The following is a 24,676-nucleotide window of genomic DNA, read 5'->3' as shown; positions in this document are numbered from 1 at the left end:
CCTGCTGACCGGCCCCCTGGCCACCCCCACTCTTCACCCCAATGCCACATTGACCCCAAAGCACCCAAATTCCTCCGTCCCCAAACCTCCACAGCTCGTTGCTGCCTAAGTGAAATCTCAACTCCCAGGCCTGACAGTCAAGGCCGCTAGACTGCACACTCACAACCCACCCACCGCCCTGGGGTGGCAGCGGTGCGCTCCGGCTCCAGGTCCTGGCTCCATCTGACCTCTACCACACGGTGTCCTCACTAAAGAGAAGGACTGAGGAGACGTGAAATGACACATGAACATGAAGAGCAATGAATGCCAGCGATGAGTACCTCCCATCCCCGGACACGCCCTGCACTTGTGCTCATGTGGTGTGCTCTACCGCGGATTCCGAGCCACACCCCATCCTTCCCACCACCTTTCTCGGGACGTCGGCCTTCACCTCACTCCTGACGCTTTGTCCTTGGAAGCCTTCAGCCTGCTGGCCTGGGATTTGGGGGGCCTCTGCTCTCATTTCACACCGCAGGGGCACAAGGTCCCCTGAAGGCAGAGCCACCCCATCTGCCCGGTGACCTGAAGCCCAGGGCTCACAGTGCCAGGGACAACTGCTGGGTAAGCAGGCATCCCAGAAGGTACCCAATGTGGTGACAGTTCCTCTCAGACTGGACACTTCAAGCCTGAGTACCTTTGCTGCCAGCTGTTTACAAATAGGGAATCTTACACAATGGAAGGTGGATGGTTTTTTGCACCGTGGGGCCCAAGGCTGGGAGGTGGCACCCAGAGGTCATGGCTCAGACTTCCGTGCCATCTGGAAGCCAGAAAGAGCAAGGACACCACACAGCAAGGAGATCTGGCAAGAGTACCTCAGTGCTACTAGCTCCTTGAGAATGGGGCCTCGAGAACCAGATCCTACAGATTAAGGAGGTGAGGTCAAACTTGAGGCCACATAGCATGGCATGACCACGCATCTCCCAGCAACTACAGGGTCACCACCAAAATGGCAAATCCACCTAAACCAGATGTTTAGAAAGAGCCTTCCTGGAGCAGCCAACATGACACCTTTGCCGAGTTGGGACCACCAAACGTGAGGATCTCAGTGTCAGTCACGTACCCAAGGGGGAAGGTCACCAGGGCTGAACCCAGGCCATCAGGCCTATGACAACAATCTCACCCCAGCCTCACCTTGCTGATGTCAGGGAACAGAGTCTCGAGATAGACTCCTACTCAAAGCATCCCTGTTACAGCACATCCTTACATCTGTGATTTATGACTTTGCGGGAACATCTGCAGCTAGGGTCCTGCCTCTGTGACTGGGACCTGAAGTATGGTCTCCGGTAGAAAACCCCTCTAACTGCTTTCCCTTCTCAGAAATACCACACGGTCGGAGAGCTTCTGCTCGCCAACGATCTGTCTGCTACCCTTTTAAAAATACGGATGAGGCCTGATTGCAAGCGCCCTGTAGGGCGTCCTCCTGCAGTCTCAGGAATGTCTTCTTTGCTGAAGAGGACCACGAATATTCCCTGCCTTCACCTGAAAGACATCTCTGAGGTCCACCTCTCAGAGCCCTGTACCAAGCACCTGCACCTCTAGCAGAATAACCACAAAAGCAGGAGGCAGAAGCAGATGTAACATTTACTCCATCCTCTCCTCCACTTTTCATATTAAATATCTGAAATATATTAATTTAAAAAAACAATATTAACACAGTACTCAAGGGATATAGGCAGTGGAGTAAATAGTAAGTCCAGATTGCAAAATCGTCAAGTGATTTTAAAAACCGGAGTGTGGGGATGGCTGATTCCTGGTGCGTCCAGCTGCCTCGTCAACGGGAGCAGTGAGGGAGGGACACAAAGCCATAAAAAAATATACGCGGCAACCCATCGCCCCATCCCTGGGAGGAAGGCGGCGGTGCGGCAAGCCCTTGGTCCAGGTTTGAAGCAACAACACCACCCCAGTTTGTCGTGCTGTCTGGGTCCGTCCCCTGACGCCTTCAGTCTCTAAGCAAGTGTTCAGGCTTGGGGTAACCGAAGAGGACAAAGTCCGCCTCATAGAGTTTGTAAAGCTGCTGCCTCCAGGCCAGGGGGATGGTGGCAAACCAGTCCTCCTCCCAGCTGCTGGCAGTTCTGTTCCGGTAACTCGGGGGGAAGTGTAGGACCTTGTCTACCTTGAGGAGCCGCAGGAGCTGGGCGGCGTCCTGGTCCAGCGTCTCCAGCTTCCCCACAAAGTCGTAGTCGATCTGGCAGGGGTGGCAGAGGCGGTGCACCTGCCTCCAGTGCTCGTTGAAGGGCGCCAGCTTCTCGGTGCGCGGGTCCAGCAGGTACTGGATGAAGTTGGCGAAGGACACCTTGAGGCCAGCACTGAAGGCCTCGCTGACGGACGCAGGCAGGCCGGTGCGGTTGGCGTACATCTTGAGCATGGGCACCGCGAACTTCCGATAGAACTCCTCGTTTTCCAGCTGGAACTTGCTGCGGAAGGCCGAGATGAGGCGGACGAAGGGGTCCCGCACGAACAGGAACTTGGTGTACTTCTTCAGCTTGATCTTCATCAGGTGGCGGGAGAATTTGCCGTAGCGGCGCCAAAACTTGTTGAAAGTCAGGTGGGTGCTGGAGTTGTGCACATACTCCCGGGGGATGTCCAGGGGGTCGCGGTAGGGGGTGCCCCGGTCCAGGAGGCTCTCGCTCAGCACGATCATCACGCGCTTCCAGTTGGTGCAGGCCACCTTGGGCACGTAGCAGTAGATGACCCCGTGGCGGTCGTCCACGATGAGGTGGTTGAGCTCGTAGTTGGGAATGTCGTCGAAGGAGCGCTCCTTGGTGGGGAACACGAAGCTGGCGTTGGCGCACAGCCCCCTGAGCACACTCCTCCTCTCGGCCTGCTGCCCCCCTGGGTCCGGGCCCTGTTGGGTGTCACGGGCAGACCAGTCATAGCCCCTCACGCTCTCCTCCGCGTTGCTCAGCCCAGGCCTGCTGGATGCCGGCACGGAGGGCTGCTCCGGCCTTTTACCAGAAAGGGGGCTCTGCTTTAGGCCGCCACCAAGCAGCTTTTGCAAGAACGCATCCACGTCCGACGTGAATTCCTTCTCTGCCCCGTGCCCGGGGGTGGGCAGCGGCTCCAGGGGGTGCGGCCTGGGGAAGGACGTCTGCAGGTAGAAGTGCGCGGTGCCCACGTTGTCCCAGTACACGATGATCAAGAGGACCATGAAGACAGACCCCAAGACCAGCCACAGGCGGAAGAGCCGGGTTTTGGTCATTCTGTCCGCGACAGGGCAGAGGCCCTTTCACCTGGATGCTCTCACGTCAGCTTCATGGAGACAGGACACTGCTCTCGGGACCCTGGAAAGGTAACACAGAGCCACGTTAAAGACCACCGTCCAGCTGGGGCGTCCTCTTGTGGTCTCAAGATTCCAACGGAAGGTGCTTGCGGAGGTCTCGGACTCGCTTGGTGCTCAGCGTCCCCGCCCTGCCCCTCACACCGCCATCCTCCTCAACGACCTCAACGACAATATGACTAATGCTGCTTCTAACACTGCTCCAGGGGCCCAGGAGGATGGGTGTGGCCGGCAAGGACACTGGAGACCCTTTGTCACTGAAGTGAACTGAGGGGACAGACCCTCATGCGTAAGAGGTGCTGAGGAGGAAGGAGAGGTTGTCAGCAAAACAAAAACACAAGGTCAAAGTTGAATGCATGCTACAACTTATAAACATGCTAAAGACACCCCAGCCCTGAGAAAAATCTTTCACTGTGCACATTTAATGCAGATAAACACGTCAGTGACAGGCTGCTGTGTCGCTGATGTGTGCTGGGCACTGTGCACTGTCTCTGCCCCCCTCGATATGGAAAGGGCAGAGCACGTGTGAGATCAGAGGGGAGAGAGGGAGGGTCCACTGGGCAGCTAAAAGTGGGTCCATGAGAGAGCTTTCCAGGCCTTAAAAGCACTGTCAGTGCCTGTGCAGAGGAGCCAGACAGTGGCAGAGCCATGGCTGAAGATGAGGAAAGGCTGCTTAATCTTCAAAACCAAAGGGCGCTGGGAGGGCAAAGGGAGGGCAGGCATGTGTGAATGTCAGCAGGTGCTGGAACCACACCTGGCGAGGTCGACCAGCCGGCCTGCTGGCTCAGAGGCAGGTGGCCACCCTTGTATGTGGGGAGATGCAGGCCAGACAAGGGATTTGTGGCTCACTTACAACTTCCACTGAGGGCTGTCCTTGACCACAGTCAAGGTCAATACCAGAAATGCCAGAGGACCCCATCCTTGGGCCAGTCCTGTTTGACAGATATGCTGAGCACCAACTCTGTCCCGAGTACTTCACAGGGAAGATGAGGCAGTGTCTGATCAGGTGCTGGGACAGAGAATGCTGTTTCAGTTGCAGGAAACCCAGGGCCAGGACACTAGCCTGCAGATGAGAGGACATGTAGTCATCACCTCCAGGGCCTCCTCCGGCTCCGCTTCTGGTTCCAACCCCGAGGGGGCAGCTCCATTACAGATCCGCCGACTCACTGCTAAACAACGAGAGAACCACCAGGCATAGGAAGGCTCAGAAAGGCCAGGCCAGGGACCTGGCTACTTGAGGAGCAACGGGAGGATGAGCTTGTGGGTTACTTACTGCCTGCTGCACGTCCCAGAGGGCACTGCCTCCAACCCTGAAGAGCCAACAAGCACAGGAAAGAAGTTCCAAGAAGAGCCTCCGAAGAGCCCAGGCAAAGGGCAGGCAAGAGTGGCTGCGGTAAAGGGCTGAGCTCACCCAGAGAGGCCTACCCTAACCGCAGCTCCTGGGAGGGGGCTCTGGGCCCCTGGAAGGCCTGCCCAGATGCGATGGTCTCTGTTTACTGGGGACCTAAGGCCACACCACAGCGTCTAACAATGTGATTGGGGGCTGGAGGAGCTCTGGGTTCCATGGTGGCAGCCCAATCTCCAGAGGGGCTGAAGATCGAGGTTAGCCATGTGGGGAGTTGACCCACTTGATGGCAAAGCCCCAGTAGAGACTGTGGACACAGAGACTTGGGGGGCGTACTCCACACACGCTGTCACACATCGATGCCAGGTGGAGCCGGCACTGTCCAGACCTCCACTGGGAGGGGACAACCCTTCCCTGCATCTCTTCCCCTGGCCTGTAATCTGAATCCTTTCCTGCGAGAAACCACAATAGTGAGTACAACACCTTCCAGTGAGCTCCATGGGTCCTTGCCATGAATTATCCAACTTGAGGGTAGTCTTGGGACCCCATCCCTATTCACCACTGGTATGAGGACTGAGAGGGGTCTTGGGAACTTCACAGTGATCGAACAACAAAAACATCTTTTTGGAAACCCTTGCTCTACTTAAGCCAAACGCCAGTAGAAAAATCTCCCCCACCCTCACAGTTCTGCAGGGCCAGGCAGGAAGCCCATCTTCTCCACCTGGCACCAACAGGCAAAAGATGATGGTGCAAAGCAGGGGGGTCACACTGGGATTCCCCTTCCTTTACAACGGAAGGGCCCAGGGGGAAGCTGGGCCTCCCCTTCCACACCAGGCCATAATCACTGGGATGCACAGAGGTGCCTGCATGTAGGGTTAGGTGGTACTCTGCTTCCTGTCCCACCCCAGAATGGAAAACATTTGTCAAACATTAATCAAAAGAGGTCACCCATTGAGAGCCACCTGCCAGGGTCTGGTCTGCCAGATCCCCAAGCGTGTAAACTACACTTACCTACCCTTTTGCTAGGCTCTCTCCCCCAGAGGGCAGTCCTCCAAGCCACCAGCACAGCTGGCCCACCCTGCTGGAATCTAGATTCAGAAAGATGAAAAAATAAGCTGGAAAGATGGGTCGAAAATCAGAGCTGGACACTGAAATTAGGATGAACATCAGGCTGTCCCCCTCGCTCAAAAAGAATCAACTATACAAGACAGGGACCTCAGAGGTGGACACAAAGCAAAAAAAGATGAGGAAGACAAAAGAGCAAATGTAGTGCTAATTTGTGTGAACACACATGCCTGTGGGTGTAGACCCAACACAGCTGGCCCCTGTGCCCAGTGCCGTCCTGTGACACCAGCCCTAAGGAACAATGCTGGCCATCCTCGTGGGTCCCGGAAGATGTGAATCCCTTCCAGTGAGATTACTCACCTTCACCTCTCTGTTTTGAGGTCTGTATCTTGGACGTGGACTGTCTAACAGCCCCTTTCAGGAGGTAGAGGGCAAAAGATAAATGATCACACCCATGTTCAGTGAGTGTGACAAAACTCAGACACGAGTCCAGCCTAAAGAGAAAATGGATGCAGTACTATAAAGTGGCCCAAACCCAGAATGTCCACTTTTAAGACATACCGGGAGCTATCAGTGCAGGCATCAGAGTAGACACAGCCAGAGCATGTCTTGGGGGTGCTCCAGGGAGAGCCCCTCCATCGCACACACGGACTTCTCCCTGGCTAAACCTCTCTGCATTTGTCTGCCTTGTATGCATTCGACTACATACCTGGGACCTGATGCATTTTCACTAAATGAACCTAAGACTTCATGAGGCTGAAATTTGGAAGCAATCTCCACTCACAGGTAGCTTTTGTCTATGCTCGGTTCCTTTGGATTTATTTAAGATTTATTTATTTGGGGGATGGGGAGAGCACGAGTGAGTGCATGAGCACAAGCAGAGGGAGAGGGAGAAGCAGATTCTCCACTGAGCAGGGAGCCCAGTGTGGGGCCCTGAGCTGAAGGCAGACACTTTACGTACTGAGCCACACAGGCACCTCCCTTTTTTTTAAAATATTTTTATTTTTTTTAATTTTTACTTATTTATGATAGTCACACAGAGAGAAAGAGAGAGGCAGAGACACAGGCAGAGGGAGAAGCAGGCTCCATGCACTGGGAGCCCGACGTGGGATTCGATCCCGGGTCTCCAGGATCGCGCCCTGGGCCAAAGGCAGGTGCTAAACCGCTGCGCCACCCAGGGATCCCTGTTTTTCTTTTTTAATGCTTTCTTTTTTTTTTTTTTTTAAGGATTTTATTTATTTATTCATGAGAGACACACAGAGAGAGAGAGGCAGAGACACAGGCAGAGTGAGAAGCAGGCTCCATGCAGGGAGCCCGACATGGGACTTGATCCTGGGTCTCCAGAATCCTGCCCTGAACTGAAGTTGGTGCTAAACTGCTGAGCCACCTAGGCTGTCCTCCCTTTTGTTTTTTTAATGGAGAAAGTGATACATGCTCATGATATGAAGGCCGCATACGAAGGATAGTATGTATGAGCTTTTATGTGAAAGGTGCTGAAATATTCTGGTTGCCGTCACCGTCATCGGGCAGCCCTTCCTGAGTCCCCAGTGCTCTTAACGCACACCTACAGAGAAGGCCACATGGCTGGGGAGAGAGAAACCTGGTTGACCCCACCCTGCCACAGGCCAGGGCAGCATGCAGTGTTGTGTACATGTCACATGTGAAGGGAGTCACTGTGTTACAAAGCCGTGCAAACCTTCAGGGTCAGAGGTGCCCGTCTCTGCCAGAGGGTCAGCAGGTTCCCTTGGAAGGCATCATGGGTGTGTGTGCAATAAAACAATAGCTCTAATATCCTCTTAATGGTTACAATCACACAAAGTCACAGCCTGTTTGTAAAATTAGATCACAAACACCGTGGAGATGCTGCAGAGTCACCAAATCCTGTCCACGGGTGCAGGTGCCAGCCACACACCAGGGACTGCACTGAGTACTTAGAATGCTAAGAACCACGTAAGTGAATTTTCGGTTATGATGAATAATCCATAAATACAACACGTAACATATAAACAAATACCTCTGCTTATTTTCCAGCCAAGTAGTAGTACATGCACGTTGACAAATGCCAGGGCCCATGACATTTTTTGAAAACTGACTCTCTTTACTAATAATTTATTTATTTGTTTGTTTGTTTATTTATTTAAAAGATGTTTTTAAATTTATTTATTCATGAGAGACAGAGACAGAGAGAGAGAGAGAGAGAGAGAGAGAGAGAGAGAGAGATGCATAGACACAGGCAGAGGGAGAAGCAGGCTCCATGCAGGGAGCCCGACGTGGGACTCGAGCCGGGGTTTCCAGGATCACACTCCGGGCTGCAGGCGGCGCTAAACCGCTGTGCCACCGGGGCTGCCCTCTTTACTAATAATTTAATATGACTTCAGTTTAATTGCAAGGAAAAGACATGGCCAATTATTTTTAGGAGCATATAATACATCAGATAATGTCTTTTTAATAGGAGCTGCCCTTTAAAGACCTCTCACCGTGTGCCAGACGCTGGGAGGAGTGTGCTACCCACATATCTTCCTTCAGGCCCTCTGCACACGACCTCAGGGCAGGGAGCAAAACCCTCCTACAGCTGAGGAGCCTATGGCCCAGAGGTGTCCCATTAACATCTGGATTCAAGCCTCACTCCGGAAGCCATGTCATGCTCCCATGGCGCTGCTACTGTTAAATGTCCTTGTTCTTCTGAACTGCTCTGTGAAATGTAAGTGATGCACGAGCAACGACATCTACTTAAAATAGTGTGATGTGCTTGGATGCATGTATGCACCCGCAACACCATCACCACGGTCAGAGAGTGAACATCTCCACCAACCCCGAGCTCATTTGTGCCCCTTCGAACCCTCGAACCCTTCTCCCCAGCTCATCCGTCCCCTCCAGCCACTCCTCTGTTTTCTGTCACTTTAAATTAGTTTGCATTTTCTAGAGTGTCCTAGAAACAGAATCCCAGGACAAGCTTTGAGACTCATCCACATGGTTATATTATCAACAGTGCCTTCTTTTCTGGACCTGCGTGGTACTCCACGGTAGAGAGCATTTGTATATAGTAGTCCTGGTAGGACGCATGCGCCTGACACAGCCCCTCCCCACCATGTTTCCCCATCTCCCCCCAGGGACTGAAGTCACAGTACAAGTTTCTTCTTGTTCTAAATTCAATCTGGTGAACAGAAGGGGCTCAGAAGGATTGTGCTTCCTTAAAAATTCAGGTGCTGACAGGTGTGTGTTTGTCACACATGGGGGTGTGTTTCCTGGCTTCTCTGACCCAACAGATGCAGAGGTGCTGGTCCTGGAGGCAGAGGTCACAGCTGAGTGAGCTGTGGTCAGCCTGGTAGCCCTCAATGCTCCACAGGTGTCTGCACCCCAACAGAGGTGGAACAGATGCATCTGATGTTTCTTTGTTAACTGTTCTGAATGTGGTTCTGAGTTCAAAGAAAGCTTATTTTAACCAGGAGACATTTAAAGTCGGGCTCCCTGCTCAGCAGGGAGTCTGCTTCTCCCTCTTCCTCTGACTACCACTCCCTCTGCTTGTGCTCTCTCTCTCTCATTTCTTCCTTATTTGGTGTATAGCACCTAACACTATAATCTTTTAGTCTTTATTATACTTAATGTTTGACGTTTTGTTCTTAGTCCATAAATAACCTACTTAAGTATGACTGGACACTCCGGCTGAAGTCCCATACTTCTCACTGTCTGGCCCTGAGCCAGCAGCAGGTCACATGGGCATTCCCCCCAGGGTGCTTTCCTCATCCACACAATGAATCTACGGGCTTACATTGTAAACAGCGAGTCAACTCACTTATTCATAATGAGATTTATAGCTTGCGTCATGCAGACTGGACCACTCCGTGGACCTGTGGGTCGTGGCAGGGAGAGTTCTTGTGTTAGGGGCTGGTCATCAGTAGGCATGGACTGCACTCAGGTAAACAGGGCACCCCACCATCACCCAGCCCCAGGACAGCAGCCACAAACATCCCCAGAAGGTAGGTGGCTGGGTAATTCTGACATATTCCTTCCCGGCGTTTTTTTTTTGTTTGTTTGTTTGTTTGTTTGTTTAATTTTCTTTTTTTAACGGAGTCTTTTTTTTTTTTTTTTTTTTTTTTTATGATAGGCGCACAGTGAGAGAGAGAGAGAGGCAGAGACACAGGCAGAGGGAGAAGCAGGCTCCATGCACCGGGAGCCCGACGTGGGTTTCGATCCCGATCCCGGGTCTCCAGGATCGTGCCCTGGGCCAAAGGCAGGCGCCAAACCGCTGCACCACCCAGGGATCCCCTTCCTGGAGTTTTGTATTTAAATTTGTTTTTCTTTACACTGAGCTTCGATTGGTTTTTACAATGAGAAAAGAACCATTTTTCCTTTTAGAAAAGATACACAGTAGTAAACAAATAGGGCAGTAACAACAAAAGAAAAAATCGACCAACTGGCCTCGATGCAAATTAGAAACTTTTGTGCATCAAAAGGCACTATCCACAGGGAAGAGTCCCACAGAACGGGAGACAATGTTTGCAAATCATGTAGTCTAATGACGGCTTATTATCCAGAATGAATGCAGAACTCATAAAATTCAAAAGAAAAAAACATCAAACAACACAATTCAAGAAAAGGCAAATAACTTTAACAGACATTTCCCTGAAAACATGTAGACAGCCCATGAGCATGTGGAAAGATGCTCAACATCACTTGTCATCAGGGAAATGCAAATCAAGATCACAGTGAGGTACCACCTCACACCCATTTGGATGGCTCCAATGAAAAACAAAACAAAACAAAACAAAACAGAGGCGCCAGACTGGCTCAGTGGGTGGAGCATGCAACTCCTGATCTCGGGATTATGAGTTTGAGCCTCAAACTGGGTGTAGAGCTTACTTTAAAAGAAATGAAATCTGGGATGCCTAGGTGGCTTAGCAGTTGAGCATCTGCCTTTGGCTCAGGGTGTGATTCTGGGGTCGAGGATCAAGTCCCGCATCGGGCTCCCTGCTTCTCCTTCTGCCTGTGTCCCTGCCTCTCTCTCCGTCTCGCTCATGAATAAATAAAAGCTTTAAAACAACAACAAAAAATAACAAAATCTTAAACAAAACCAGAAAACAAGTGTTAGCCAGGATATGGAGAGACTGGAACTGTCTTGTCCTTTTTTTTTTTTTTTAAGATTTTATTTATTTATTCATGAGAGACAGAGAGAGAGAAAGAGGCAGAGACACAGGCAGAGGGAGAAGCAGACTCCATGCAGGGAGCCTGACGTGGGACTCAATCCTGGGTCTCCAGGATCACACCCTGAGCTGAAAGTGGCACTAAACCGCTGAGCCAAAGGGGCTACCCTGTTTTGTCCTATTAATGGGAATGCAAACTGGTGCAGCCACTGCAGAAAACAGTGTGGTGGCTCCTCAAAATATTAAAAATATAAATACCATCTAAAATTATCATATGATTCAACAATCCCACTTCTGGGTCTATAGTCAAAAGACTGAAAGCAGGGTCTCAAAGAGGTGTTTGTACAGCCATGTTCACAGCAGCATGACTCATAAGAGTCAACAGGTAGAAGTCACCCAAGTGTGCAATGGAGTAAACAGATAATAAAGTGTGGCAAACGTGCACAATGGAGTATCGCTCAGCCTCAACAAGGAAGGAAATCCTGATACCTGGTATGATGTGGAGGAGCCTACAGGACATGATGCTGAGTGAAATTAGGCAGTCACAAAGGACAAATGCTGCATGATTCTGCTCATACGAGGTCCCTAGAAGAGTTAGATTCCCAGAGACAGACTGGAGGATTCCAGGGGCTGGGGAGGGAGATGGGGGAGGTCAGTGTTTAATGGGGAGAGAGAATCAGTGTGGAAAGATGAAATGAATTCTAGAGACGGGAGGTAGTGATGGTTGTACACAGCGTGAATGTGTTCCACACAACATGAACTGTACACTTAAGGGTTAAGATCATAAATTCTACATTCTTTTTTTTTTTTTAAATTCTACATTCTGTGTGTTTTACCACAATGGGAAAATTGGAAAAGACTGAATAAGAGCTAGAGCTTGGAGGAATTTATAAGAGGTACTGTTGAATAAATAAAGCAAAATGCAAGACAGGGTATAAAAATAAATATCTGAATAAAAGTAAATGAAATTTACAAAGACAAGGCAGGCCTTTAGTGGGGGAGCGAGCCATAAGTAACAAAGGTTATAAAGCTAGAGCCACAGCTTAACCCCAAACCCTGCACAGAAGCCCAACAGGCTGACTTTACCTGCAATTCGTTTATCAAACAAACGTTAAAAATGTACAATGAGGGGATGGGTGTGTGAAAACAAGACAAGTCTTTCCTGGGACGGCCCAAACTCCATGCATCTGGTTCTTCACAGGTAAGTCTGGTTCTGGTGGCCTTGTCTTGCCCTGGAGTCCTGCCCCAGAACCAGCCTGGCTTTGGGGGCAACCCCTTCCAGGCCTTTGCAAACCAAGATGATGAGCTCCTCAACACGAAGCTGACACTGCTTACCGATGAGGCTGAGGCCATGGGTCATGTTTACTATCCAGGAACAAGGGCAGTTCTGTGTGTTGTCACCTCTAATCTCAAACAAGCCACAGAAACAGCAGTTGTGGAGACAAGGTGGGTTGAGTGTATTAAAGGGCGTGCAGGGGACGCCTGGGTGGCTCAGCAGTTGGGCATCTGCCTTCGGCTCAGGGCATCATGATCCTGAGGTCCTGGGATCGAGTTCCATATCAGGCTCCCCGCAGAGAGCCTGCTTCTCCCTCTGCCTATGTCTCTGCCTCTCTCTGTGTGTTTCTCATTAATAAATAAATAAAATCTTTAAAAAAATAAAACATAAAGGGCGTGTGGGAGCAGTGCCTGAAAGGAAGGGACTCTGCTGCTTCAGACATGCATGATCATTAGTTCACAGCTCTTCCGGGGTGCAAAGAGCAAAGACAAGAGGATCACATGGCATCGCCAACAAGTTTTACTTTTTTAAAGGGAGTGGGACATGTGTGTTTCTGGGCCAGGCACAGAAGCTGTAGAGCCAGGAGCTTGGGGGACACTCAGCGGCCATCTGGGAGGAGGGTGGCACAGTTGTGGGGGAGCCAGGTGAAGACTCAAGAGCCCTCTGGATGCAGAAGAAAGTCAGGGAACACCACTGACCTTAAAGTAATACTCGTTCAAAAAATAAAAGCATTATTTCCAAACATGAATCTCCCATGATGTCAAAAAGCAGTCACCAAAAAGCCTTATAGCAGAGGAAATGATTTACAGCGGCCTTGCTGCAAGGCAGTCTCAGACTTCTGCCTCCAGCAAGAGAATGGACAGCAAAGTCTCACCCAAAAGCTTTGCCACCAGGGGGCTGGTTTTCTGCAGCAGCTTTGTCAAAGACCTTGTGAACACTCCTGATACAATTAGGCTTCAGGTTAGGTTTAACCCAAAAACAAGGGAGCTGTGCGGAAAGAGGTGTTTCTTAGCTCAGGGTGGGGCTGCTAAACATTCCTCTTCACCCATCCATCAAGGCAGGAGCCCCACCCCGGCTGCCCATGTAAGGCTGCTGGTCTGAGGAGGTCTTCACACCCACAGTGGGCAAAAATCTGGGGGAAGACAGGGCAGTCTGGGGCAGACAGCTGAGGGCTGAGCTCCCTCACATGCAAGTGTATATCAACCTTACCTGGGAGAGCATACCACGTGGCCAGCCCCATGTGAGGACCTGTGTAAGGGCCCTTTCCACACTTCCATAACAGAACTGATGACCATGGTACAAAAGGTCAAGAGGTATGTGCTGATTGATTTTGTGTCCCTTCACCGAGCAGTGGGCGGCCCAGAGAGCTAGTCACACAGGATTCAGGGTGTTTCTGCATGAGATGGACGTTTCATGTAGTAGACTAGTCAGGCAGATGGCCTTCTCCAGATGGGTGTGCTTCACCCAATCTGCTGAAGGCCTGAAAAGAACAAAAAAGGTGAAAGAGGAGAGAATTTCCTTTCTGCCTGTTTTTGAGCTGGGATTGGAAGTCTCTTGCCCTCAGGCTTGGACTGGGACTAGAATTTAACACCACCAGCCCCAGTGGGTCTGAACTTCTCAGCCTCCAGGATTGTGAGCCAATTCCTTAAAATAAATCTCTTTACAGACCTTACAGATTCTGTTTTCTGGAGAACCCTAATATGTATATTTGCTTTGTCACTTGTACTGGGATGTATGTGTTTACTACACATTAGGGAAAGAAGTGATTGAACCAGTGAGAAATGAACAGAAAGTGTTAAGAAATGGAGGTGGCTCAGTCCAAAGAGCTGAGCATCTGACTTGGTTTTGGATCCAGTCGTGATCTCAGTCAGGGTAATGGGATTGGCCCCGCATCAGGCTCCGTACTCAGCGTGGAGTCTGCTGGAGATTCTCACCTTCTTCTTCCCCCTCCCTCCACTCATGTGTATGTGCATGCTCTTTCTAAAAATAAATCAATAAATCCTAAAAAAGAAAGTGTCAAGAAATGGATATAAACTCATTGCCACAGTGAAAAGAAATGTCAAATACAGAGAGTTTCTGCCACTATCCAACATGAATGTTCCAGAGGGAGGGGTTGAGATTAATTTTTCCCCCTATAGATATCCAGCTGTTCCAGCACCATTTGTTTAAAAGACCCTTCTTTCCTAATTAAAACACTTTGGCACCTCTGTTTTTCCTTTTCTTTTTTAATCAGGTTTATTGAGGTCTGGTTTACATACAGTAAAACTCAGTCTTTTTAACTATAGAGTCCGATGAGTTGGCAAACATACACCACTATTAAGATACACTGCAATTAAGATCCAGAACATTTCCATCACTCTCAAAAGTGCCCTTCTTCTTCCCCAACACCCAGCTCCAGGCAACTACTAAACTGTCTTCTGTCCTTGGTTCTGCCTCTCCTATAAAGTCACCTACATGAAACCACGTAGGACGCAGGCTTTTCACTTCATAAGATGCTTCTGAGATTTGTTTCGGGTTGTTGCTTGTGCCGTTGTATGTTCCTTTTAATGGCTGAGCAGTATTCCATTGTATGGACATACCACTGTTTATCCATTTACCAACTGATGGGCTTTTAGGTTAGTTCCCTTTTTTGACCATTATGAATAAAGCTGATATCAACTCTTTTTGTATACAGACCAGATTCTCTTTTTATGCTAAGACTTTTTAAAAGTCAGAAAAGTTGGTATTAAAAAATATCAAGCAGATTTTTCAGTTCCTAGATGGTTCTATAAGAATCATGAAAGTAGATATACTACAAAAATGCTCAGGGACTCTATTTAAAGACCAATCAAACTGATCATCAAAATATGATATACAAAGCTCAGATTACTGATGATTTTTCAATTATTCAATTTTAAGGCTCAAATGATTAGAGCAAGTTTGCAGGATACAAAGTTAATACAAGTTAACTACTTTCCCGTATATCAGCAATGAACAAGTGGAATTTGAAATTAAAGGCACAATTCCATTTATATTAGAACTCCCCAAAATAAAATATCTGGATATAAATTAACAAAGTATGTATAATATGTATGGAGAGATATTCCGTGGGTGGGGAAAGACTCAATGTTTGTCAAGATATCAGTTCTCCCCAACTTAATCTATAGATTCAATGTGATCCCAATCAAATCCCAGGAAGTTATTTTGTTATTATCAACAGTTTCTAAACCATATATGTGAAGGAACAGACCCAGATTAGCCAACATAATCCTAAAGAAGAACCAAGTTGGAGGACAGACTCCCCAACTTCAAGAGTTATCATAAAGCCACAGTGATCAAGATAATGTGGTATTGGCAAAAGAACAGAGAAAAAGATCAATGGAAAAGAACAGGGAGCCCATAAATATAGTCAGCTCATCTGTAGCAAAGGAGCAAAGGCAACCCAATGGGGCAAAGATAGCCTGCATCAATCATGAGTGCTGGAACAGCCAGACATCCACATGCAAAGATAAACACATGTGAAAGAATCTTGACACAGACTTTTCTGCCTTCACAAAAATTAACTCAAAGTGGATCACAGACCTAAACGTACACTGCAAAACCACAAAACTCCTTAGAGGATCACAGGAGAGAACCTACATGACCTTGGGTGTGGAAATACCTTTTAGATATAGCACCAAAGACCAGATCCATGAATGAAGTAATTGTCCACACAAAGATGTGTACAGGAATGCTCACCGCAGCTTTATTCAAAACAGTTACAAACTGAAAACAACCCAGAGGTCCTTCAACAAGTGAATGAACACACAAACTGTGGTGTGCTTGTTTGGTGGAAATCTACCCAGCAATAGGAGAGAACCAGCCACTGATTCATGAATCAGTACATGCAACAACATGGATTAACCTCCTGGATATTACGCTGAACAAAAGAACCCAGACACGGAAAAGAACATTCCACATGATTCCGCTCACAGGAATTTTTCAAAAGGCAAAAACAGTGACAGGAATCACAGGATACAAAGGGACAGTAGAAAACTGGGTGATGGAAATGTTACATTGTATTGACGGCAGTGGTAGTTACACAGGTGGACACATTTGTCCACATTTATTGAACCACACACTTAAAATGTGTACATTTTACTGTATGTAAATTATGCCTCGATACACCTGATTTCAAGAAAAAAAATGTCAGCAGCCTGATTAAGTCAATCTCCAGAAGTTAAACCTTTCCAACAGAACATCACGAACTAGCTCTCACCAGTTTCCGTAATACAGGATGAAAACACCAGCCATGAAGTTCTGCAGACATTCTGGGGCCCAATCCAGTCTCTGTCAAGCCCCCTGGGACATCACCTCAAGTCTGAGTTTCAGCTCCTCGCCCACAAGACAAGACCTACCAAGGTCTTTCTGCTAACCAGAGCCGAGAACATGAACATGATAACATATAAACTATTTTGTAAAATATTAAGCCTCTCTCTTCGAACTAGGCCACTGCCTTATTTATTTTCCTATCTTTATCGGGCCCTCAAATATTTGTATTCTATAAATATGACATTATTTTGTTATTATTCATACTTTCTACAAATAGTTGATTATCAGCAAAGAAGTCTCTATGCTTTCGACTGATTGTATCATAATTATAACAATGGCTAATATGTTTTCAAAAGTGATATGGTAAGGTCTTAGATACATTACTTTATTTGATCCTCATCCTAACCGTGATAAAACTGGGGCAAAATGTTCAGGCAACTTGCGCAAGTCTGCAGAGCTAGCACCTGTCCAAACCTGGCATTTGAACCCAGGCAACTGATTTAGGAGCCCACCTTCCCAACCACTCCCTCCTACCAGCCCCTACAGTAAATATTCCATGCAGAATTGGTTGGGTTTTAGTAGATGCTCCATTTTTTTTACTTTATTTCTGGGAGAATTTGCTTCTTGTCCAAGTAACCAATTTTTAAGCATTAAATCAAGTGACATGAACTTCATTAAGAAGTCCAAGAATATTTCCAGTTTTATTTATTTATGCAACTGGCAAAAAGACCAAAAACTACCCACTTCTTTTTTTTATTTTTTATTTATTCATGAGAGACACAGAGCGAGAGAGAGGCAGAGACACAGGCAGAGGGAGAAGCAGGCTCCATGCAGGGAGCCCAATGTGGGACTCGATCCCGGGTCTCCAGGATCACGCCCCGGGCCTGCAGGTGGCACTAAACCGCTGCGCCACCAGGGCTGCCCAAACTACCCACTTCTTTTCCAGCTTTGCAAGACGATATAAAGCAAATAATTCAGTGTAGCTCCCATCACTGTAGTCAACAGAAATTTGTAAAGCTTCTGTGAGTGGTCTCAACATTTACTCTCTGCTCTGTGTCATCCAGCCCTGCAATTGCCTCTTTGGTGCTAGATTAAAATCCCCATGGTAAAACAGATTTTCACTTGATGCCATCAGCCCTGGGGTTTGTTTATAGAATTAGTTCCTTTGTATTCAGTTAACCCTGAGAACTACATCTGACAAAGAATCCACATAAAAATAAGTAATAATAATAATAATAAAAAAAGTAATAAAGGGCAGCCCCAATGGCCCAGTGGTTTGGCGCTGCCTTCAGCCCCGGGTATGATACTGGAGACCCAGGATCGAGTCCCACATCGGGCTCCCTGCATGGAGCCTGCTTCTCCCTCTGCCTGTGTCTCGGCCTCTCTCTCTCTCTCTCTCTCTCTCTCTCTCTCTCTCTGTGTGTGTGTGATGAATAAATAAATAAAATCTTAAAAAAAAAGTAATTAATGGTCACATTGATGAAACAGAAGGTTGATGTACTTCCCAAAAGACCTGAATGAAAATCAAGCCCAAAGTTGGCCTTTGAAGTAAAGTAAGTTCCCCTAGGAGCTGGGTGCAGGGCATGGAGGGCAATCCACTCATACTGGTCCCCAAACCCCACTGATACCTCCCTGTAGACAAGTTAAGGCATGGATACCAGTCCCATATTCCCAAACTTCAACCTCTTCGAAGAAAGGTACTGTATCTGTTGTACCTTCTACCTTCCTCACAAGACTCAAGTATTTGCTGCATGGTATTTGACTCTGGAGTCCAAATGAGCACTCATTTCTCAAGTTAAATTAATTCAAATAAATTATTTCAAGGGAAAATAATGATGATAAATTTCACCACAATTAGTTTAAGAGCTTGCCTGGAGCTTTATCTCTGAAATATACCCAGACTCTAAGCCTCCAATCACTGGAGCCTGATGGCTTCCCACTTCCAGTCCTTACACCGGCCAGTGACAAGCCCTACCTGGTGGAATCCCACACTCATCTCTTCCTCTGCCCTCCCTGTCACCCGCACTGGCCCCAGTCCAGCCACAATGGCCTCCTTGCTGTTCATCAGCTTCTGCTGCCTGGCCCGCATCCACTGTCCTCTGCTTAGGCAGGCATGCCAGGGGAATCTGGCGGCTCCACCCTACACTTGCTTCTGATCTCTGCTCAAAGCTCACCTCATGGGCGAGGCCTCCCCTGGTCACTCCTCACGCTGTATGACCCATCATCCAGACCTGCTTTTTCTCTGTGGCATGTGTCATACCTCCACCATTTCATGTTCTCTGGCTTATTTGCTGTCTGTCTGCACTAAAATAGACACTTGAGAAGGCAGGTGGCCTCAAGGCTTAGAACAGTGCTTGGTATACAGCAGGTACTCAATAAAGAACTGTTCTGCTCACAAAAAAAAAACAGATATAACTGACCCTGTTTTATGATTTCCGAAACTGGGTGACAGGGAATCAACATTTCACAATAGCGCTCTTTCTACTTCTGAATGTGCTTTAAAATCCCTTCATAGTAAGTTAAAGGAAAAGTAAAATAGCTAAAGAAAGCCCTCCACTCCGACATGTGGCCACAGCCAGGAGACAGGATACAGAGAACAAAGACAATAATGAAGAGGAAATTAGGAACAAGTAAACTCCCCATGATGAGGAACAGGGCGGGTACACCAAACACAGGCGAGATCAGAGCCTCCTCATCCAGTGAAGCCGGAAGCCTGGTGCGGCTGTCTTAATTTTTGTCAACGTTAGGCACACACGTTGGTGTGTTAAAGGATGAAATAGTGTTGGGGAATTTACCACAATGCACAGCAGCCCCCTGTCCCTTCCCCGTTACCCATCTCCACCCAGTTGGCTGAATCCAGGGTGTTCCCTCCCCCCCATGAAGAACAGGCTCGGTATGGGCCTCCCCCTCGGGCAGATGGTAGTGCAGTGTCCCCCCCCACCCCACCCACAGGCCCTTCACACACCCACATCCCACTCCTCCCACACCGTCTCCAGACAGGCACCTCATCATTTCAATTAGAGCAATATTCCATGTTTACATAAATTATTATCATTGTGCAAAGGCTGTTCACAGCTGAGCCTTGCAGTACACCGTAATTATTTCTCTTTTCCTGCACAACGGTTTATTTTCCCTGGAACTAATAACAGTCTGTGCTCTCATTTGCTTTGTGTTCCATGGACTCATCACGAGTCCAGCCCCAGCTCTGCCAGCTGTCCACATCTCTTCCCCAGCTGTTCCAGCACATCAGCTGCCCTGCCCATTTCACTTCCCCCAAAACTCTCCCAGGGGCCTTCTGACCCGCTCAGGTGTGCACGCTGGCCTCCCTACCTTCTCCCAGGTAAACCCCACCTCCTCAGGCTCGGTCCTTCTGGACTCACCACCTCATTCAGGGAGAGCACGGCTGTCACTCGCTGCCTTACAGTACATGAGATGTGAACTTCTGGAGCATGCCTGAAAATCTCTTCATTCTACTCTCCTTTGCCTGAGTACAGAGTTCGAGGCGGAAAATATTTTCCTTTGGAATTCGGAAAGCCATGCTCTCTTGCCTTCCACCTTCCAGTGCTGCTGTGGACAGGTCCCCAAAGCGTTCTGCTCTGTTCCATGGGGTCCTGCTGGTGGCCTGTTTTTATTCTTTTTCTAGAAGCTAGCACAATCTTCCTTGTCCCCGAGTTCTGAAATTTCACAACAATGTGCCTGGGAGTGGGTGTGCACATCTCTCTCCATCCGCACTCTTACTACCCAAATTCTGAAACTGACAGCTTCACATGCATTTCCAAATAAATCCCTTGTTTCCCCCAACTCTCACTGGTTACTGTGGAAACTCGGCATCCCTCACTGCGCACACCTGCTCCCCACACTACAGGAACCCACATGGGGAGCCAGAGAGACGGGGGTGGGGGGTGGTGGTGAAGGACACCTGCCTCTGCACCCAGAGCTATGGTCACCTGGGGGGGGCCCTTCCACACACAGTTCTGGTTCTAGGAAATTCTCTCACATCATTTTGTGGATGGCCTTGTCCTCTCTTTTTCTCTTCTTTCTTACTGAAACGGGTTATTCAGCTGTCAGACTCCTGATCCTATCCTTTCTTCTCTCGCTTCCCATCTCTGCTTTTAGGCTTATCTTCCCCAGCTCCTCAACTGTCTTTCACCCACCAACCGAGCTTTTTATTTCTGCCATTGTGTTTTTTATAACCAAGAATTCTTTTTTGGTTGGGTGTTCCCCTCACTTTTTTTTTTTTAATAGAGCAGTGGTCGGCTTGTTCAGTCCTCCTCCTGCACACCCTTCCATGGCCGGCAAGTGGGTGCTGGAGTCTTTACCTTCCAAATCATTTTCACATGTCCTTGTTTACTGCCCCTACTTAAGAGGTAGGACACCAAAAGAACTTGGGAGCTTTTGAGCCCTGGGGAGAGATTATAATTATGAGCTTCATCAGTGAGGGATCCACCTGGGCCTCCTTCCTGGGGACCCCCTTATGTCACTATTTCTCGGTCCTTTCTCTTGAGCTACTTACACTCCACAAAGAGTCTACCACTCCTGCCTGAAGAGAAAAGTGCCAACTGGTGGAGTTCTGGGAGCCACAGACTCCACTCACTGCATCCCCTTGTGTTGGGCGTAGCAGCCACCCCTCTCGCCTACCCAACTATGTCTGGCATTTCCCTCTCCTCTCCGAAATATTTGTCAAGTTCTCTAGACAGTTACAGAAACCGCCACCTTGGTTAACTGCAGGAAGGACGGAGTTGCTGTGTCAGCTATCATGAGGCCCATCTACTGGCGAATGACTGGAGAACCAGCAGCCCTGGCCACAGCCACAAGACACCCTAAGTAGGTGTGAAACCAACTGCTATCTCCTAAAGAGAAAGAGAAAATTTAAAAATCGAAAATAAGATATAAGTTGTGGTTTGTTTTTTTTAAAGATTTTATTTATTTATTCATGAGAGACACAGAGAGAGAGAGGGGCAGAGACACAGGCAGAGAGAGAAGCAGGCTCCATGCAGGGAGCCGGATGTGGGACTCGATCCCGGGTCTCCAGGATCACACCCTGGGCCAAAGGCAGGCGTTAAACCGCTGAGCCATCCAGGGATCCCCTAAGTTGTGTTTTTTTTTTTTTTTTTAATGATAAACTAGGTGCATCTGTTTCAGCATTATCATGAAACAGCCTCTCCTCCACAAGGGCTTTTGAGCTTCCAGACCTTTCTAGAAGAGAATCACCCCCCAGCAGTGATGATATGCAGTCATGGCCGTATACTGCAGGCTTGGTGTCAGCCATCTGACACTTCTCTTCCACCACCTATCCCTTCCTGGCTCATCTTCCCCAGGCTTCTGCCCCAGACACTCTGTCTATGAGAGGGTGTCTCATCCAAGGTGGCCCATGAACAACACGAATTCTGCAAACCTAAAACCCAAATGCCCCTCCATGCCCGCTCCAGCACTTCTCATCACAGACACCAGCTCTGACCTCGAAGCACCCAAAGTGAGAAACCCCAGTTCTGGTAGTGTTTTCCCTTTCCCCTTCACCACACCCCACGGAGCACCATCACCCTGCAGGTTCTCCTGCTTGCTCCAATCTGGTGACCCACTCCACTCTCTCGGCCTCGGTCCTGGAGCCATTCCCCATACAGCTGTACCCAGCTCAGTCTGCAGCTCCCCACACCCTGAACCCGCCCTCTCCGTTATCACCTGTCTACTTTCGTGAAACACAGCCCTATCACATCCCCCCCCAAAACCTTGACCACGCCCTCACAGGAGAGCAGGAAAACAGCCCAAACTCTAGAATAGCATTCAAAACCCTTCAGTAAGAAATCTCTTTCCAGCCTCAGCTTTGACCCCAATCCTCAAACCTTCTCTCCCAGTGAACACAGGGGCTTGCTGCCACCGCACTCCCAAACACCCCACTTGCTTCCAGGTCCCTACACACTGCTGCCTCCACCTGCGATGTTCTCTCCAACCTTTACTTGGCCTTCAAGGACCCCCCCCCCAATCCAATACGTGGTCTCCACCCTGCGAAAACTCCACACCACGAAATAAACTGAACTCTTCCCCGTTTCTTCACAGTCTGCAAATAATGACCTAGATGCACCAGTGACACCGTATGATAACCAGCCTAACCACAGCAGCAGCAGCTAGCCCAGTCTGGCATCTTGCAAATAAACGATCAGAGGCTGCGTGTTGGCTGAACTGGTGAAGCGCGCACACAGTAACAGCGAGCGGTACCGCAGGCCTGCAAAAATACACCCAAAGTCCTGCAAACTAACCCGCAAGAAAACGGAGCGCCACGCACTTCCCCGCAGACGCGGTCCGAGCGCGGAGCAGCGCCGCCTTCCCGCCCGCAGCGCGAGCCCTGCGCCGGGGTGTGGGCCGCCGCCGGGGCGCCGCGCAGACTGCAGCACGGGTGCATCAGATCCGCCGAACACTCCAATCCTGCACAGTGCACGTCGACTGTCCCTGTGTGCCCCCCGCCCCCCGCCCCCCGGCCCCGCAGACGCCGGCTCCGACTCGCACGCCCCCGCCAGGTGCTCACCGGGAAGGGCTGCACCCGCGCCCCGGCGGCAGGACCCCCACCCCCACAGGGGCGGCCGCACGCCCCCGTCCGTCCCGAGCCTCCCGCGTCCCTCCGAGCCCCCGCGGAGGGTAAATAATTTAATAAATCGCGGACACACCGTGGCTCGTTGTGCTCGCGCCAGCGGCTCGCCAGGGGTGCCCGATGGCCAGGAGCCCGAGCGGGAGCCGGAGGTCGCCCTGCGCGCGGCCAGGGCACGGCTTCCCCTCTCCGTAGCGCAGGACGCTCTTTCCGAGCTGAAGGTCCCTGCAGGACGGGGAGGCCCCCTCCAGGCCCCGCGGCCCCGCAGCGGCCGGCCTGGGGTTCCCCGGGGCGGGGCCGCGCAGCGCAGGCCGGCGGGAGGTGCCCGAAGCCCCGGGGGTGCTCCGGGGGTGGGGTCTCCCCCCGCCCACCCCGGGCACTGCGGCGTGGGGCCCGCTGCCCGCACCGCCGAGGTGGCGTCCACGCTCCCGCAGAGCCCCCAAGGGGACCGCGAGCGCGCCTGCCGGGCGCCCCACCCGCCGCCGCCGCCCTCCAGCCGGGCCGCTCGGGGGCTCAGAGAGGGTGCGAGCCGGGCCAAGGTCACACAGCGGCCCGCGCGGGGCTCGGCCGGGGGCTCGGCCCGGGGCGCAGCGGACCCGCCTGCAGGCTGCAGGAGGAGCCGGGGCCCGCCCGTCCGCGCCCCGCGCCCGCGCCCGCGCCCCCGCCCCCGCCCCCGCCCCGCGGGCTCAGCTCAGCTCAGCTCACCTCGCCGCCCGCCGCCGCCTCGCCGCCCGCCGACCCTCCCGAGGCCGCCCCTCCTCCGCCGGCCCCGCCCCCGCCGACCGGAGCCCCGCCTCCCGCCCCACGTCTCGCGAGATGTCGCGGCTCGCGGAGGGGCCACGGAGGCCGAGGGGCGCCCTCCCTCAATGCGCCTGCGCCGCCGGCTCCCCGCCCGCCCGGCCTCCCCAACCAGTGCCATGTGGCGCCGTATTTACGACCAGCGATAGGCCCCGCCCCCCGCCCCCCGGCGCCGGGAGCCCGCCCCCTTCCCCAGCAGCCAATCCGGTCCTGCGGGCCGCGGCGTTGGCTCCGCCCCCAGCGGGTCCGCGCCAGGCGAGCGCGGAGTGGCCGCGGCGTGTGGCCCTGCGGGGGGTGGGGGGTGGGTCCCTCTAACCTGCATTTACCCAGCGCCTGCTGTTTACCCCGCTCGTTCGCGACCTCCGCAGACCGCTGGCAGAGGCGACGCTCCCGGGCCGGGGCCTGGGCGGGTGACCGAACCTCCCCGAGGTTGTCCCGGGTCCGTCCAGGGGGTGGTGCCTTCAGCCCCTTGGGGTAAAATACGCGTAGGATCAAACTCGCCCCCTTCGCCGTGTTTCGTGCGCATTCACTGCTGTGCAGCCATCTCCACCAGCCACCCACAGCAGGCTCGCATCCGTGATGGCTTGTGCGGTTCCTCGCGGTGACCGGACCGCCTCCGAGGGGAGGCTCTGTCCTCACTCCTGGCCCAGTGGCCAGTCAGTCACCACGGGGTCCCACCTGCTGGGTCCTGGGACACAGCAAGGCCAGGCTTCTCCTACGGGAAGGACAGCTCACAAACACGTCCACCAACCGCTTCTCTGCGTTAACCGTGGTCAGCCTCTCCCTGCTTAGAAACAAGACCGTACCCTTTACCCTCTCTAGCTATCACCTCAAAGCAGTGGGTGCTCTCTCCACAGCCTCCAAT

General features: G+C 50.8%; 1 protein-coding gene across 3 annotated transcripts; it reads right to left on the bottom strand.

Moving 5' to 3' along the window:
• Positions 1-1,600: 1,600 nt before the first annotated feature.
• Positions 1,601-23,777, bottom strand: CHST12 (carbohydrate sulfotransferase 12). Of its 3 annotated transcripts, none has more exons than XM_055341025.1 (2): positions 23,719-23,777; positions 1,601-3,320 (listed from the first exon to the last, which is right to left on the bottom strand). In XM_055341025.1, the coding sequence occupies exon 2, from the start codon at positions 3,236-3,238 to the stop codon at positions 1,979-1,981; it is 1,260 nt and encodes a 419-aa protein (XP_055197000.1). In that variant the 5' UTR covers positions 3,239-3,320; positions 23,719-23,777; the 3' UTR covers positions 1,601-1,978. The 3 variants fall into 3 exon arrangements, with proteins under 3 accessions (XP_055197000.1, XP_055196999.1, XP_055197001.1); XM_055341024.1 differs by lacking the exon at positions 23,719-23,777 and adding an exon at positions 23,093-23,444; XM_055341026.1 differs by lacking the exon at positions 23,719-23,777 and adding an exon at positions 5,677-5,951.
• Positions 23,778-24,676: the final 899 nt, after the last annotated feature.

The sequence above is a fragment of the Nyctereutes procyonoides genome, unplaced genomic scaffold (genome assembly GCF_905146905.1).
Source record: "Nyctereutes procyonoides isolate TBG_1078 unplaced genomic scaffold, NYPRO_anot_genome, whole genome shotgun sequence".
In the NCBI taxonomy this organism is placed as follows: domain Eukaryota; kingdom Metazoa; phylum Chordata; class Mammalia; order Carnivora; family Canidae; genus Nyctereutes; species Nyctereutes procyonoides.
Note: the sequence above shows the minus strand (reverse complement) of the source record. Positions and strands in the feature narration are given on the sequence as shown.